The sequence below is a fragment of the Carcharhinus amblyrhynchos genome, unplaced genomic scaffold (genome assembly GCF_965287045.1).
Source record: "Carcharhinus amblyrhynchos unplaced genomic scaffold, sCarAmb.v2.hapA scaffold_660, whole genome shotgun sequence".
NCBI classification, from domain to species: domain Eukaryota; kingdom Metazoa; phylum Chordata; class Chondrichthyes; order Carcharhiniformes; family Carcharhinidae; genus Carcharhinus; species Carcharhinus amblyrhynchos.
This window is the reverse complement of record NW_027650400.1, coordinates 68,679-86,298: the sequence shown is the minus strand read 5'-3', so window position 1 is coordinate 86,298 and position 17,620 is coordinate 68,679. Positions and strand designations below refer to the sequence as shown.

General features: G+C 54.0%; 1 protein-coding gene across 2 annotated transcripts in view; it reads left to right on the top strand.

Moving 5' to 3' along the window:
* Positions 1–541: 541 nt before the first annotated feature.
* The window catches only part of LOC145339760 (patatin-like phospholipase domain-containing protein 6), a 77,942-nt gene continuing 60,863 nt past the window's right edge, over positions 542–17,620 (top strand). For both annotated transcript variants that reach the window (XM_080184288.1, XM_080184287.1), the window contains exons 1-6: positions 542–647; positions 2,163–2,269; positions 5,484–5,660; positions 10,004–10,081; positions 11,147–11,352; positions 14,902–15,033. In XM_080184288.1, the coding sequence (XP_080040414.1) occupies positions 629–647; positions 2,163–2,269; positions 5,484–5,660; positions 10,004–10,081; positions 11,147–11,352; positions 14,902–15,033 (719 nt within the window). In that variant the 5' untranslated portion in view covers positions 542–628. The remainder of the gene's footprint in view (positions 648–2,162; positions 2,270–5,483; positions 5,661–10,003; positions 10,082–11,146; positions 11,353–14,901; positions 15,034–17,620) is intronic.

The following is a 17,620-nucleotide window of genomic DNA, read 5'->3' as shown; positions in this document are numbered from 1 at the left end:
AGATTTTGTTTTAGTTTCCAGTTCCTCACAACGCTGAAGGGTCTTCTCCCCATTGTGTCTTTGCAGAGGCTTCCCCGAGCTTTAATGGGTTCCTCGGGAGTATTGCCCCGAACCTTGCAGTGTGTCCGTCTGCAATACCCAGCCATGAACAACTCTCTGCTGACAGTGTGTTTCAGGCAGATGGTATCTCACGGTTATTGTACAGAGACCACAATGGAGTGGATCAGACTCCCAGGGACTTAGACTCCCCTGCACCCTGCACCTGCACTCTCTCTCCGTCCGAGTGTGACTCGGAGCTCAGGGGTTGGCCTGCTGTACTTTGCATCATCCTATATTCAGCTTTTTATCTTACCGAAATGCAGGACGTTTATTTCCAAATCGCACTTGATTCCTTTTGCTCGATTTGTGACTCCGCAAGTATGTTAAATAATTCCCCCCTCCTCCCCCCAGGAGTCGCTGGGTCTCTGTGTTGAGGCAGCCAATATGGTATTGACCCTGTGGATGCTGCATCAGCTCTCTCTCTCTCTGTCTCTCTCCCTACCTCTGTCTCTGCGTGTCTGCAGGAACTGAAGCAGTCAGAGGGCCTCTGCTGGAGAATAATCGAGCGTTGCTGAGCCGTTGTATATCCATGCCAGTGGACATCTCTGGTAAGCCTGGGAGTTCTGCTTCACCAAGCCCTAGATCTCTCAACTGCAAAAACACACGCATGCCTTAAGTAATAGCCACTAGAGCTTTCTCAAACTAATGTTTCAATCCATAACTCACTTGTGGGAAATTGCAGATTCAGTGCATGAATAGCTCACTTACCAATCCAGTGCTTTGGAATTTGACCAATCGGAATACCAGCATGTTATTTATTTCAGTCTCTCCCAATGTCCCCCTCATCCCAGTATTCCTTCAACCTTCCCTCTTCACTCTCTCTCTGCCTCTCTGTCCCCCTTCCCTCTTCACTCTCTCTCTGCCTCTCTGTCCCCCTTCCCTCTTCACTCTCTCTCCGTCCCCCTTCCCTCTTCACTCTCCCTCCGTCCCCCTTCCCTCTTCACTCTCCCTCCGTCCCCCTTCCCTCTTCACTCTCCCTCCGTCCCCCTTCCCTCTTCACTCTCCCTCCGTCCCCCTTCCCTCTTCACTCTCCCTCCGTCCCCCTTCCCTCTTCACTCTCCCTCCGTCCCCCTTCCCTCTTCACTCTCTCTCCGTCCCCCTTCCCTCTTCACTCTCTCTCCGTCCCCCTTCCCCCTTCACTCTCTCTCCGTCCCCCTTCCCTCTTCACTCTCTCTCCGTCCCCCTTCCCTCTTCACTCTCTGCCCGACCCTTTCTCTCACCCAGATGCCTTCTCCCTTCACACCGCCCCCCCCGTCTCCTTGTCCTCTTGTCCCCCCCCCGTCTCCTTGTTCCCCCCCCCCGTCTCCTTGTTCCCCCCCCCCGTCTCCTTGTTCCCCCCCCCGTCTCCTTGTTCCCCCCCCCCGTCTCCTTGTTCCCCCCCCCCGTCTCCTTGTTCCCCCCCCCCCGTCTCCTTGTTCCCCCCCCCGTCTCCTTGTTCCCCCCCCCGTCTCCTTGTTCCCCCCCCCCCGTCTCCTTGTTCCCCCCCCCCGTCTCCTTGTTCCCCCCCCCCGTCTCCTTGTTCCCCCCCCCGTCTCCTTGTTCCCCCCCCCGTCTCCTTGTTCCCCCCCCCGTCTCCTTGTTCCCCCCCCCGTCTCCTTGTTCCCCCCCCCGTCTCCTTGTTCCCCCCCCCCCGTCTCCTTGTTCCCCCCCCCCGTCTCCTTGTTCCCCCCCCCCGTCTCCTTGTTCCCCCCCCCCCCGTCTCCTTGTTCCCCCCCCCGTCTCCTTGTTCCCCCCCCCGTCTCCTTGTTCCCCCCCCCGTCTCCTTGTTCCCCCCCCCGTCTCCTTGTTCCCCCCCCGTCTCCTTGTTCCCCCCCCCCGTCTCCTTGTTCCCCCCCCCCCCGTCTCCTTGTTCCCCCCCCCCCCCGTCTCCTTGTTCCCCCCCCCCCGTCTCCTTGTTCCCCCCCCCCGTCTCCTTGTTCCCCCCCCCCCGTCTCCTTGTTCCCCCCCCCCGTCTCCTTGTTCCCCCCCCACCGCCCGTCCTCTTGTCCCCATGTCCGCGATTGGGGTGACCGTTCTCCTTTACTAATCAAGGGTTATTTCCACACGTCTTGCTGCCTTGACAGGAATACAGAAAAGCGTGTGCTCAGACTTCGACATGGCGTGTGAAAGAGGGAGGATTTCAGCGTCCTTGCAGGAAGAGTCACAAGCGATCCAAACGCCCTTAAGTCGTGTAAGATGATAGTGTTTAAACTTGTTTATAAAAGATAAGACAGCTTGGCATCATGTCATGGTTTATGCTGTGGATAATGGCTTGTGATCTTGGACACCCACCCATCCCTACATCCTCCCGTCCTCATTGTCGTCGTCCCCCCCCCCCCCCACCCCCCCGCAACACCCCGTCCCTGTCTGCCCCCGCAACACCCCGTCCCTGTCTGCCCCCCGCAACACCCCGTCCCTGTCTGCCCCCCGCAACACCCCGTCCCTGTCTGCCCCCCGCAACACCCCGTCCCTGTCTGCCCCCCGCAACACCCCGTCCCTGTCTGCCCCCCGCAACACCCCGTCCCTGTCTGCCCCCCGCAACACCCCGTCCCTGTCTGCCCCCCGCAACACCCCGTCCCTGTCTGCCCCCCGCAACACCCCGTCCCTGTCTGCCCCCCGCAACACCCCGTCCCTGTCTGCCCCCCGCAACACCCCGTCCCTGTCTGCCCCCCGCAACACCCCGTCCCTGTCTGCCCCCCGCAACACCCCGTCCCTGTCTGCCCCCCGCAACACCCCGTCCCCGTCTGCCCCCCGCAACACCCCGTCCCCGTCTGCCCCCCGCAACACCCCGTCCCTGTCTGCCCCCCGCAACACCCCGTCCCCGTCTGCCCCCCGCAACACCCCGTCCCCGTCTGCCCCCCGCAACACCCCGTCCCCGTCCGCCCCCCGCAACACCCCGTCCCCGTCCGCCCCCCGCAACACCCCGTCCCCGTCCGCCCCCCGCAACACCCCGTCCCTGTCTGCCCCCCGCAACACCCCGTCCCTGTCTGCCCCCCGCAACACCCCGTCCCTGTCTGCCCCCCGCAACACCCCGTCCCTGTCTGCCCCCCGCAACACCCCGTCCCTGTCTGCCCCCCGCAACACCCCGTCCCTGTCTGCCCCCCGCAACACCCCGTCCCTGTCTGCCCCCCGCAACACCCCGTCCCCGTCTGCCCCCCGCAACACCCCGTCCCCGTCTGCCCCCCGCCTGCCCCCCGCAACACCCCCGTCCCCTGTCTGCCCCCCGCAACACCCCCGTCCCTGTCTGCCCCCCCGCTCAACACCCCGTCCAGTCGACCCCGCGCAACCACCCCGTCCCTGTCTGCCCCCGCAACACCCCGTCCCTGTCTGCCCCCCGCAACACCCCGTCCTCCACACCCCGTCCCGTCCGCCCCCCGCCACACCCCGTCCCCGTCTGCCCCCGCAACACCCCGTCCCCGTCCGCCCCCCGCAACACCCCGTCCCCGTCCGCCCCCGCAACACCCCGTCCCCGTCCGCCCCCCGCAACACCCCGTCCCGTCCGCCCCCCCGCAACACCCCGTCCCCGTCCGCCCCCCGCAACACCCCGTCCCCGTCCGCCCCCCGCAACACCCCGTCCCCGTCCGCCCCCCGCAACACCCCGTCCCCGTCCGCCCCCCGCAACACCCCGTCCCCGTCCGCCCCCCCCCAACACCCCGTCCCCGTCCGCCCCCCGCAACACCCCGTCCCGTCCGCCCCCCGCAACACCCCGTCCCCGTCCCCGTCCGCCCCCCGCACCACCCCGTCCCCGTCCGCCCCCCGCAACACCCCGTCCCCCGCTCCGCCCCCGCAACACCCCGTCCCCGTCCGCCCCCCGCAACACCCCGTCCCCGTCCGCCCCCGCAACACCCCGTCCCCGTCCGCCCCCGCAACACCCCGTCCCGTCCCCCCTCCGCCCCCCGCAACACCCGTCCCCGTCCGCCCCCCGCAACACCCGTCCCGTCCGCCCCCGCAACACCCCGTCCCCGTCCGCCCCCGCAACACCCCGTCCCCGTCCGCCCCCCGCAACACCCCGTCCCCGTCGCCCCCGCAACACCCCGTCCCCGTCCGCCCCCCGCAACACCCCGTCCCCGTCGCCCCCCGCAACACCCCGTCCCCGTCCGCCCCCCGCAACACCCCGTCCCCGTCCGCCCCCCGCAACACCCCGTCCCGTCCGCCCCCGCAACACCCCGTCCCCGTCCGCCCCCGCAACACCCCGTCCCCGTCCGCCCCCCCCGCCAACACCCCGTCCCCGTCCGCCCCCCGCAACACCCCGTCCCCGTCCGCCCCCCGCAACACCCCGTCCCCGTCCGCCCCCCGCAACACCCCCGTCCCCCGTCCGCCCCCCGCAACACCCCGTCCCCGTCCGCCCCCCGCAACACCCCGTCCCCGTCCGCCCCCCGCAACACCCCCGCACCCCCCGTCCCCGTCCGCCCCCGCAACACCCCGTCCCCGTCCGCCCCCCGCAACACCCCGTCCCCGTCCGCCCCCCGCAACACCCCGTCCCCGTCCGCCCCCGCAACACCCCGTCCCCGTCCGCCCCCCGCAACACCCCGTCCCCGTCCGCCCCCCGCAACACCCCGTCCCCGTCCGCCCCCCGCAACACCCCGTCCCCGTCCGCCCCCCGCAACACCCCGTCCCCGTCCGCCCCCCGCAACACCCCGTCCCCGTCCGCCCCCCGCAACACCCCGTCCCCGTCCGCCCCCCGCAACACCCCGTCCCCGTCCGCCCCCCGCAACACCCCGTCCCCGTCCGCCCCCCCGCAACACCCCGTCCCCGTCCGCCCCCCGCAACACCCCGTCCCCGTCCGCCCCCCCGCAACACCCCGTCCCCGTCCGCCCCCCGCAACACCCCGTCCCCGTCCGCCCCCCGCAACACCCCGTCCCCCGTCCGCCCCCCGCAACACCCCGTCCCCCGTCCGCCCCCCGCAACACCCCGTCCCCGTCCGCCCCCGCAACACCCCGTCCCCGTCAGTGCTCTGAAAGCTCATGATTCCAATTAAACCTGCTGAACTTTAACCTGGTGTTGTGAGACTTCTTACTTATGTTCACACCCTAGTCCAGTGTCAGCATTTCCATATCACGCCCCCACCGCCCCCCCCACCTCACCGCCCCATGCAATAGCTGTTAGTGGTGAATTAATGAAGCCCTTGTAAATATTTATAGAAATGGCATGTTTTAAGTGCCAGCCCATTTTAATTAAAGAATTTGTTGCTGAGTGTTACAGAATCTAGAGACTGCAGCAATTTCCATGACCATGTGCTTGTGAACCCAGTGGGTAGTGTGTGTATCACTTTGCTTGGTGATTGTGTAGGGAGGTGGTGAGTGATGGGTGTCAGGGGGCTGAGACGGGGATGGGAGGAGGTGGGTAGAAGTATTCCATTGTGCTTCTGTCTTACCTGAATGATTGTCTTTATCTGTCTGTACCAGTCTGCACCACAAGACAGCAGGGAGCGTAGATCAGTGACAGTGGAGGAACAACCATCGTGTATATACATTTATCCCGAGGATGAGACAGATGAAGTCTACGGAGCAGCTGAGGTCAAACATGTCGGGACGATATTCGAGGAGGCAAAACAGGAGCTCCTGAAGTTGTTGCGGATTGAGGTGGAGAACGTTTACTTTTTAGTCTTTGGGAATTTGCATTTCTTTAGATATTTTTCTGCGTGTGTGTGTGTGTGTGTGTGTGTGTGTGTGTGTATCAGAGAATAATGGATTTTCACAAACGTAAGGGATAAACCTCAAATGAAGAAAAAGCAACCATGGGATGTGGGCATCGCTGGCTGGGCCAGCATTTATCGCCCATCCCTTATGTTCTTATATTGTTATGTAAGACACAGCTCCTTCCTTTTTTTAATGGAAGAAGCATTGTTCGCAATCAACCCGCCCCCCCCCCACCGCCACCAGTGTCCCAGCTATCCTTGTTTATTGGTATACAAATACCCAATAAAACTGCCACGAAATCTGATGCACTCACCCGATGAAGGAGCAGGACTTCAAAAGCTCGTGATTCCAAACAAACCTGTTGGACTTTAACCTGGTGTTGTGCAGCTTCTTACTGTGCCCACCCCAGTCCAACGCCGCCATCTCCGCGTCATTAAACAGTCTAGTAAGCAAGACATTGACAATTGCCCTACATCATCGCTTCCCCGCCCACTCCAGATTCGAGGCATCTGCGGGCTCCTTCCTTCTGCATTTTCATTGAGTGACGGTTAAGTGGTTTAGCTTTATCGTAAGGCGATTGCCGATGTGTTGCTAACTCTGGCCCCAATTTTGCCCAGGCATTCCAATTCTGCAGATGTTCCAAGGTGCCTCATAGGGGCTGGTGGATGTTATGGGACAATGGTGTAATGATGTAAATGTGCAATGTTGGTCTGGGCACCGCACTCCGGGAAAGACGCATCGAACATGGAGGGCTGCAGCTCCGGTTCGTCAGAATGACACAGAGGCTAAAGGGGTCAAAATATGATGAGGGTGAACCGTGTAGACGTGTACTCCCTTGCGTTGTAGATTAGCATGATCTGATTGATGACTCAAGGAGTTAGTAGGATCGGTAGAAACCATTCCCTCCAGTGCTATATCAATGCAGGTTGTTCTTGTGGGGTAACCAGAATATGGGGTGGAGGGTGGTGATAGTATGAGTGGAAGGTAGACAGTTCAGAGGTGATATCAGACTGTACAGTTTGACACAGGGTGCTATAAATCTGAAACCCTCTTCCTCCATTAAGCTGTGTATTCTAGGGGCCAATTGCACGTCTCTGAACCCAGACTGGTCCGTGATTTTGTGAGGTAAGGGTGTGGAACCGTGTGGTCAGGTGGAGTTGGCATCTTGACATAGAACCCCAACAGCGCAGGAGGAGACTGTTCAGCCCATCTACCCTGTACCAACAGCAATCTACCCAAGCCCTATCTCCGTAACCCTGGGTTAGCAGGTATTTATCCTAAGTTGCCCTGGAATGTTTGAGTGATTAGCAGCGTAAATGTGTGGGGGTTAGGGCCTGAGTGGGATTGTTGTCCTTGCAGACCAGATGGGCCAAATGGCCTCCTTCTGTGCTGCAGAGATTCTGTGAATTCACCGAACACTTCAGCGTGGCCAATCCACCTAACCCTCCAGCGGGCTGATGTCCTTTGAGTCTTGTTGTGAATTCCTGGTTTCAGGCATCTTTTGGAGTGTGGGCGGAAACCCAAAGCAGACTCTTCAGAGACAGTGAGCCAAGGCTGGATTTGAACCCGGGTGCCTGGCGCCGTGAGGCAGCAGTGCTAACCACTGTGCCAACCAATCATGATCTAATTGAACGATGGAACAAGCTCATACCTGTCCTGTTCAGAGTCCCCACGCTTGTTGTTTCAGATTTCAGCTTGTTTGGATTATTCAGAGTGAGCTGCTGCTGGTTCAGTAATTATATAGACTGTGGGGTCACGCTAGACTGGCCTGTGATCAAATCGCTGATCCGATGGTGGTTGTGCCTAGGGTAGCATTAGGCCAGTGTTCTCAGTGGCAATTTAGACTGATGCTGAATAATCCTCAATCCTGCCACTCCATTTCAGTGAATTCACAGAACCTCTACAGGTCAGAAGGAGGACATTCTGATCTGCAAGGACAACAATCCCACCCAGGCCCTAACCCCACAACCGCACACATTTACCCTGCTAATCCCTCAAACCTACACGTCCCAGGATACGATGGGCAATGTGCGTTACGGAGATAGGGCTAGGGTAGATCGTTACTCCTGAATATAATAATCTGGTGAATACAAAGACCTGTGTCCAAAAAAAAATGATTGAACTGGGTACTAAATATTCCTGAACACAAGGTGTTGAGGAAGGATGGGGAAGGATAGAAGGGAGAAGGTATAGCCTTCGAGGGGGACAAGGGCAGAATCTATTTAGAGTTGGGAAATAATAGAGGTACCTTTACACTATTGGGTGAATTCTGTAGCTTTCAACTCGTGGGAAGGGAGTAGATTTACAGGGAAATATTAGCGAGAATATATTAAGTTTAAGTTTATTACTAGAGGCTTACATTAACACTGCAATGAAGTTACTGTGAAAATTCCCTAATCACTACACTCCGGCGCCTGTTTGGGTACACTGAGAGAATTGACTGTAGCCAACGCACCTAATCAGCACGTCTTTCAGACTGTGGGAGGAAACCGGAGCACCCGAAGGAAACCCACGCAGTCACGGGGAGAACTTGCAGACTCCGCACAGACGGTGACCCAAGACCAGAATTGAACCGGGTCCCTGGCACTGAGAGGCAGAAATGCTAATCACTGTGCCACCGTGCAGCCCCCTTCTTACAATGTATAAAGAGCAAAGAACACTACAGCACAGTAACAGGCCCTTTGGCCCACCAAGTCTGTGTCAATCACATTGTCCTATCTAGATCAACAACCTGTATCCCTCTATTCCCTGTCTCTTCATGTGTCTACCCAGATAAGTCTTAAATGTGGCTAACGTATCTGCCTCAAACACCTCACGTGGCAGTGCATTCCAGGCCCCCACCACCCTCCGTGTAAAAAAAAAAGTGCCTGCCCACATCTCCACTGAACCTTCCCCCCGCTTCCAACTCTTCACCCTGTCCATACCCCTCATAATTTTATAAACTTCTGTCAGATCACCCCTCCGCCTCTGTACTGAAAGTTAAAAGGGGATTTAATTGTCTAATGTACACCAGCATAATAGAATATAGAACCCTACAGTGCAGAAGAGAAGGCCATTCAACCATCGAGTCTGCAAAGACCACAATCCCATCCAGGCCCTATCCCCGTGCATTTACCCTAGCTAGGCACCTGACACTAAGGAGTGATTTAGCACGGCCAATCTACCTAACCGGAACACCCAGAGGAAACCCACGCAGACACTGGGAGAACGTGCAAACGCCACACAGACAGTGACCCAAGCCAGTAATTGAACCCGGGTCCCTGATACTGTGAGGCAGCAGTGCTAACCACTGTGCCACTGAGGCCACTCTAAAAGGCATTTGTCTTTCTCTGTAAGGCGCCCTAGAAAAGTTTTGGTCACCTTGCGTAAAGAAGGATATACTTTCCATTGATAGACGTTCAACCAGACTCGTTTTTGGGGTTGAGTTCAGAAGAAAGAGGGGTGGAGGAGTTCTCCTTGAAATCAATAAAATTCTAACAGGACTAGACAGGGTAGATGCAGGGAGGATGTTTCCGATGGAGGGGAGGGAGTCCAGAACCAGGGGTCTGAGGATTCAGGTTAGATCATTTAGGACAGAGGTGAGGAGAAATTTCTTCAACCAGAGAGCGTTTGGAATTCACAAAGTAGTTGAGGCCAGAACATTTTATGTTTTAGATATGATATGTTTGGGATGAAGGGGATCAAAGGATGTGGGCGGATGGGGGGGGTGGGGGAAGATGGAATCAGGCTTGGATAGTCAGCCATGACTTGAGCAGGTCAGAACACGAAGGGCCAAATGGCCTCCTCCTGCTCCTACTTTCCGTGTTTCTGTGTCACGTGAGGAGACCGGGCCTCTGTTCACTAGAGTTTTGGACAATAAGAGGTGACCTCTTTGAAAGTTGCACAATTCTTCCAGGACCTGACAGGGTGGGTGTAGATAGGATGTCCCCCCTGGCTAGTGAGTCTCAAACCAGGGGACACGGGCTCGGAATAAGGGGCAGACCATTTAGCACTGAGACGAGGAGGGATTTCTTCACTCAGAGGGTGCTGAACCATTAGAATTTCCTGTCCCAGCGAGCTGGGGAAACTCAGTTATTGAGTGTGTTAAAGACAGGTTTCTGGAGACTAATGACATCAGGGGAGAGTGCGGGGAAGTGGTGTTGTGACAGATGATTAGCCACGATCTGATCAAATTGCCCGCTCCCGCCCGGGGGGTCCGCTTCCGCTCCTATGTTGTTGGACCTTCTCCAACTTTTACCTGATCTAAGCATCTATATTTAATGATTGTCTTCCCCTTTCTGCCCTAGGATCCATCTCTTCTGAACAACCGCGTGACCTTGCACTATGCCAAGCCTGGGAACATACTAGCCCGTCAGGGAGACCAGGTGGGTACAGTGACACATCCCCGAGGATCGGCGGTGCCAGGTGTCGAAGCGTTGTTAGAAAGATAAGAAGACTTGCATTTACGTAGCGCCTTTTGCAACCGTGAGACACTGCCAGAAATGCTTTGCAGCCAGTGAAATAAGCCTATAGTTTAGTCTCTGTTGCCTGCCAGTTTGTGTACAGCAAGATCCCATGAGCAGTAGTCAGACAAATGAGCCCATGAAGCCACATTTACGTGTGGGTTGAATGTCATTGAGGAGAACTCTCCTGCAGTTCTTTATATAGTGTGCTGGGACCTTTTACAGAGAGGGCAGATGGGTCCCTGGACTGAACATTGTATGAAAAGACTGGCAGTATGTCGGCAGTTACAGGAGAGTTGATTAGCTGGAGTGGTGTTTGAACCCATGGCCTCTGTTTCTGAGGTGAGAGTGCTATTGGCCAAGCCACAATTGGAACGTCTCTCAGTCTGATAGAAACTAGAAGCAGGAATAGGCCGTTTGGTCCTTGGATTTGATTTGATTTGATTTATTGTTGCCACATGTATTAGCATGCAGTGAAAAGTATTGTCTCTTATGTGCTCTACAGACAAAGCATACCGTTCATAGAGAAGGAAACGAGAGAGTGCAGAACGAGTGTGTGTGACAGTCATAACTCGTTTTCACCACCACCCACGGAGCTGCGCAGGTTGTGATGCTGTCTTCAACATGCTGTGAGAGATTGGGGTTTTCAGAGAGGTGTTCTCCTGCCGGTTGCAAAATGACACAGTAAGAATTCTCACAACACGAGGTTAAAGTCCAACAGGTTTATTTGGTAGCACGAGCTTTTGGAGCGCTGTTCCTTCTTGATGAAGGAGCAGCACTCTGAAAGCTCGTGCTACCAAATAAACCTGTTGGACTTTAACCTGGCGTTGTGAAACTGCTTACTGTGCCCACCCCAGTCCAACTCCGGCATCTCTAAGTAGTGATTGCAAAGCGCATGCTGTTTAATAGCCAGCCGTGTTGTGTGATGCCCCTCTGTGCAGCATGGTGACGTGTGTGTGTGTGTGTTGTAATCTCTCCCCGATACAGGACGTCAGCTTGCACTTTGTGTTGTCGGGCTGCCTGCACGTTTACCAGCGAATGATTGACAAGGAGGATGACGTGTGCCTGTTCGTCACTCACCCCGGGGAGATGGTGGGTCAGCTCGCCGTCCTGACCGGGGAGCCGCTGATCTTCACCATCAAGGCCAACCGCGACTGCATCTTTCTCAAGATCTCCAAGTCCGACTTCTACGAGTCAGTATTGCCCTGGGCCCACTGGCCTCCAGTTAGCCGCCCGCTTGCGCTGCCCCTGGCTGTACTGGCTTGTCTGGTGCCTGGCTGGGATGGGCTTAGCAATATAGAACACAGACCAATACAGCACAGGAACAGACCCTTTGACCCACCAAACCTGTGTGATGAACATGACACCTTTCTAAACTAAAGACCTTCTTCCTCTGTGCAGTCCGTATCATTCTATCCCCTCCCTATTCATGTACCCATCTAGATGCCTCTTAAATGTTGGTATTGTATCTGCTTCTAATACCTCCTCTGGCCCCTCATTCCAGGCACTTACCCTTCCCCCTCTGTGTAAAAACACTTGCCTCACACATCTCCTTTAAACTTTCCGCCTTAAACCTTAAACTTTCTGTCTCAAACCTCATCCCCTGGGGAGAGAGACTCTGTCTATTCATGCTTCTCATCATTTTGTAAACCGCTACCAGGTCTCGCCCCCCACCCCCCCCAGCCTCCAATGTTCAGGTGAAAACAAATCACGTTTGTCCAATCACCCCTCATAGAGAGATGTGCAGAGTCTGCATGTTCTCCCCATGCCTGCGTGGGTTTCCCCCAGGTGCTCGGTTTCCTCCCACAGCCCAGAGGTATGAAGCTTAGGTGGATTGGCCATGCTTAACTTGACCCTAGTGCCAGGGGGACTGGCAGGGTAAGTACGTGGGGTTACGAGAATAGGGCCTGGGTGGGATTGTGGTTGGTACAGACTCGAAGGGCTGAATGGCTGCCTTCTGCACTGTAGGGATTCCATGATTCTATAGCCAGCATCCTCCATACCAGGCAAAATCTTGGTAAACCTTTTCTATACCTTGTCCAAAGTCTCCACATCTTTCTGGTGGTGTGGCAACCAGAACTGTAAACAATATTCCAAATGTGCCTAACTGAAGTTCTTTACACCTGCAGCATGACTTGCCAATTTTTTATACTCTGTGCATGTCATACACCTTCTTGACTACTTTGAGTTGCCATTTTCACAGAACTATAGAAAATAGTGGCAGGCCATTCAGCCCTTCGAGACTGTCATTCATCATGATCAGGGCTGACCCTCTATCTCAGTGCTACACTCCCTCTCCTCATATCCTTTTGACACCCTTAGACTCTAAAAATTTATCCAATTTCTTCTTAAATATATTTGTTGATGTGCCCTCCACAGCCTCCTGTGGTAGAGAATCACGTAGGTTCATCCTCTGATGAGTAAAGCTTCCTACGAGAGTCCCATCTTGTACTGAGACCATGGTGATGGGGAGGGGGGTAAAACAGGAAGCACGTGTGTCCCCAGCTCACACATTGTCGCTAGGTAGGAAATTTTGAGCAGATCAGGAGTGGCACAGTGGTTAGCACGGCTGCTTCCCAGCGCCTGGGACCCGGGTTCAGTACTGGCCAATGTGTGAGAGTTTGCACCTTCTCCCCGTGTCTGCGTGGGTTTTCTCCAGGTGCACCAGTTTCCTCCCACAGTCCGAAAGACGAGCTGGTTAGGTGGATCGGCCATGTGAAATGTGCGGGGTCATGGGGATAGAGCAGGGAAGAGGGCCTGGGTTAGTTACTCTATCAGGGAGACGGTGTAAACGCGATAGACCAAATGGCCTCTTCTGCATTATAGGGATTTTATGATTTAGAGGGAATCTTAGAATCCATAGCTGGTTGGAAAAACAGTCCCGGTAAATCAGCTGCCAGTATTTCTGCAGCCCCTTCAGTAGGCACAAGCTTTCTTGTTAAAGCAACTCTCTTCAATAGTGTGGCAATTTCATAAAATCATAGAATCCCTACAGTGCAGAAGGAGGACTTTCGGCCCATCGAGTTTGTACCAACAACAGTCCCACCCAGGCCCTATCCCTGTAATCCCACGTATTTACCCCACTAATTCTTCTAACCTACGCATTCTGGGACACTAAGGGGCAATTTAGCATGGCCATTACACCTAACCCGCACATCTTTGAACTATGGGAGGAAACTGGAGCACCATGAGGAAATGTGCAAACTCTACACAGACAGTGACCCAAGCCGGGAATCGAACCCAGGTTCCTGGCGCTGTGAGGCAGCAGTGCTAACTGCTGTGAGTGGGCTGCTCTCTCAGGCCCCATTGATGCAGCTGATAAAGGCTATGAATTGCTCAGTATTTGGTTGCTCTTGGGGAAAATGCCGCCTATTCTCCAACTGCATCAATCACCCCCTTAACACTGTTCCCAATCTCCTCTCCTCCACCCCCCCCCCACCCCAGCCTCATACCTGTCAAAGATTAAAGCACCCCCTCCCCACCCTACAGCATAAACCTCTTGCTCCCCTCCTCACTCAATCACTAAAGCTTCTCATTGCCAACATTTTCACTGGGGGAAATGGGGTCACACCGGGGAGCGGTTTGGGTTTGTCACTGAGGGTAATGTTGTTGCTGTATTGATTCCAGAACATACGCTGCATTGAGGCTGGGGAAGCGGGGCCTCCTGAGTGCTTCCTGATTCTCCATCACCCTTTCCACATTGACTTCTCCCAAAGGGCCTCCAGTGTTGAATTCTTCCATCTTTGTGCAGTCTCTCTCCCCCATTCCTGTTCCCCTCCAGCCCAAACAATTCTCCCTCCCTGTCCGACGTCCCCATTCACCTGACTCTGGTTTCCATCTCAACGTCCCTTCCTGCCCCCCTCATCATTAGCAGCCCTGCCTTTCACCACCTGGTTAAATGTCCTTTCACACTTTGTTTAAGCCCACTGTTCTTCCACTACCACCTGCCTCTTCCCTGCCCCTGAAACCCACCTTCTGACTGAGCCTTGGGCTGAGGGCCCCATTCTCTTTTTTGACCAAAGCATTTTGGGGCATTTCTCCAGTTTGCCACCAAGTGCAAGGTGTTGTTGCCCATCACCTGGGCATTGTCAGCCATGCATCATTTATTGGGCAGATTTGTCAGTTTAGTGATCTTCAGCTTGTTGAAATGTACTGTGTGCACGCCTGCCTGTGATTCCGGGGCCAATTTAGAAAAACCACATTATTTCAGTATGACGACTGTCCAGAGATGAGACATCCTCACCTACAGTGCATTCTGGTCAGTGTTGCCATTGGGCATTACGGTGGCACAGTGATTAGCACTGCTGCCTCACAATGCAGGGAGCCAGGTTCAATTCCAGTCCTGGGTGACTGCCTGTGTGGAGTTTGCACGTTCTCCCCACTTCTGCAGTGGGTTTCCCCAAGTGCTCCGGTTTCCTCCCACAGTCCAAAGATTAGGTGGATTGACCATGCAAAATTGTCCCTTAGTGCCCAAAGATGTGTGGGTTAGATTGATTGGCAATGTTTAATTGTCTTTTAGTGTCCAAAGATATGCAGGTTAGGGAGATTAGCTCTGGTTGCAGGGATAGGCTTGGGGAGTGCCTGGGTGAGATACTCCGTCACGCTTGATAGACCAAATGCCCACCTTTTGTACTTTATGGATTCTGTTAATCCAGCAAGCGGGTGGGGGGAGTAACTGAGCACTGGGTAGAGACGCTAGTTCTGGCAGTGTCTGATTTTTTTACTTTGTGTTGGTTTTTCAGAATAATGAGAGAACAACCCAACGTGGTGCTGAGTGCAGCACATACTGTGGCTGTTAGAATGTCCCCATTTGTGCGGCAAATGGATTTTGCGATTGACTGGATGGCTGTAGAAGCAGGCCGTGCCCTGTATAGGTAAGGCAGCACCCAGTGTTTTAGACGCAGTGTCTGTGCCGTGCTTTCGTGCACATCTTCAGAATTCCGGGAGCTAGATTTTTCTGTCCGGGTAGCACTCCCTCTTTGGACACTTCACCATCTTTGAGTGGTGGGAAAATTAGGATTAAAGTTAAAAATCTGTACTTTGCCATCCAGGTTGTACCATTATCTTTATGAAAGTGTGATCTATCGCACTCGCATTTTAATTGGAAGAAGTTGCTGATTTTGAGTGATAAATTAGGAAGGCAATGGCTGAGTGCTATTGTAACTGGACTAATAATCCAGAGACACAGGGTGATGTTCTGGGGAGCCAGGTTCAAATCCCACCACGGTAGATGGTGAAATTTGAATTCAGTTGAAATCTGGAATTAAAAGATAACTTATCAATTGTCAGAAAAACCCATCTGGGTCACTAATGTCCTCCAAGGAAGGAAATCTGCCGTCCTTACCTGGTCTGGCCTACATGTGATGCCAGACCCACAGAATGTGGTTGACTCTTAAATGCCCCTCTGAAAATTTGATTTTTAGTTAGTTGGTGGGATTTGTTGTAGTCTGGGACAACATTTATTGCCCATCCTAAATTTCCCTTCAACTGAATGGTTTGCCTGGCCTAGCCAGCGATGTCCACATCCCATGAATGAATATTAAAAAAAAGGAATGGAACTCACCATAACACAACTGTTAATTACTACTAGTCTGGCAATGAACTAACATAGAAATTGTTCAGGTATTAACTTCTGCTAACCACTGTGCCACCCAAGTTTCCTGTCTTGCACAACTTGCCAACAGTTCCCCACCGCATTCACCCATCATTATGGGCCCAGTTAGTGATCCGCAACTGGTTCTGAAACATTTTTGCCTGCGGACTCCTTTCCAAATTGATTGGCAATCACGGATTCTCCCCACCTACTCTCCACCACATCTAAGCTCTGCCTGTTTATATTCGTGAATGTGAATGTAAATGTAATCCATAGTGTCAGCCTACGGAATACTATTAGGCTTGGCGAGACCAGCTGGGAATGCTGGCACTGGTCCTCTTTGTAAAGTTTCACTGCCCTGCTTGCGCACTGCACAGGCCCCCACATGTTTCAACCTACTCTTGGGCTGTTTACCAGCCTACCTGTGCTGGGGTATTGCTGACATGCTGCCCAGTATGTGGCATTTCTAGCGGTTGGCATACCAACTGCATGTGGCATCACAATTATAGTTCCGGATCCAGCAAATCAATTTTTGTTTCATTCATTCGTGGGACGTGGGTGTCGCTGGCTGGCCAGCATTTATTGCCCATCCCTAGTTGTCCTTGTTCAGAGGGCAGTTGAGAGTCAACCACATTGCTATGGCTGTAGAGTCACATGTAGGCCAGACCAGATAAGGAAGGCAGATTTCCTTTCCTAACTTAATGAACCAGATGGATTTTTCTGACCATCGACAGTAGGTCATCAGTAGATTCTTAATTCCAGATGTTTTTTTAATTGAATTCAAATTCTACTATCTGCCGTGGCGGGATTCGAACCTGGGTCCCCAGCACATTAACTGAGTTTCTGGATTAATAGTCTAGCTATAATACCACCAGGCCATCGCCTCCCCTGATTTCCAACAGCACGTTCTGGATGGGCTTCAACGTCTCAACGGACCCCTTTAGCCCTGTGGACCTTAATTTGAGAACCACTGATGTAAAAGAAAAGGCCTCTTCATTTGCAAAAAAAGGTTATCATTAAAGTGTTATAATTTATTGTGAGGGGAACTGATTACAAATGCAGGAAGGTTATGCTTCAGTTGTACAGGGTATTGGTGAGACCACATCTGGAATGTTGTGTACAGGATTGGTCTCCTTGCTTAAGGAAAGTTTTAAATGAGTTAAAAGCAGTTTGGAGGAGGTTTGCTCAATTAATGTCCGAGGTTGAGTAGGTGAACGGTGTTAGTGGGCTAACTATGGGATTACATATTCAGGTCTGGATGAGATGCTACATTGGAGAGTTAGTGCAAATCCAATGGGCTGAATGGCCTTCTCCTGCACCATAGGGATACTATGATCACAAATGCAGGGAGGTTATGCTTCAGTTGTATAGGGCATGGGTAAGACCACATCTGGAGTACCGTGTACAGAGTTAGTCTCCTTATTTACGGAAAGATGTAAGTGCGTTAGAAGCAGTTCAGAGAAGGTTTACTCGACCAACACCAGGAATAGGCGGGTTGTCTTATGAGGAAAGGTCGGAGAGGTTAGGTTTGGATCCACTGGAGTTTAGAAGAGTAAGAGGCGATTTGATCAAAGCCTTTAAGATGCTGAGGGGTGTTGACAGAGTGGGTGTGGAGAGGATGTTTCCTCCTGTGGGAGAGTCTAGATCTGGGGTCATTGTTTAAAAATAAGGGGGTGGTTTTAAGACGGAGATGAGGAGAATTCTTTTCACTCAGAGGGTGGAGAGTGTCTGGAACTCCCTCCCTCAGAAGGCAGTGGGAGCAGAGACTGAATATTTTTAAGGCCGAGAGTTCTTATTTTAAGGCAGAGAGTTCTTAATGAACGAGGAGGTGAAAGGTTATTGGGGGGGGGGGGGGGGGTCGGGGGGTG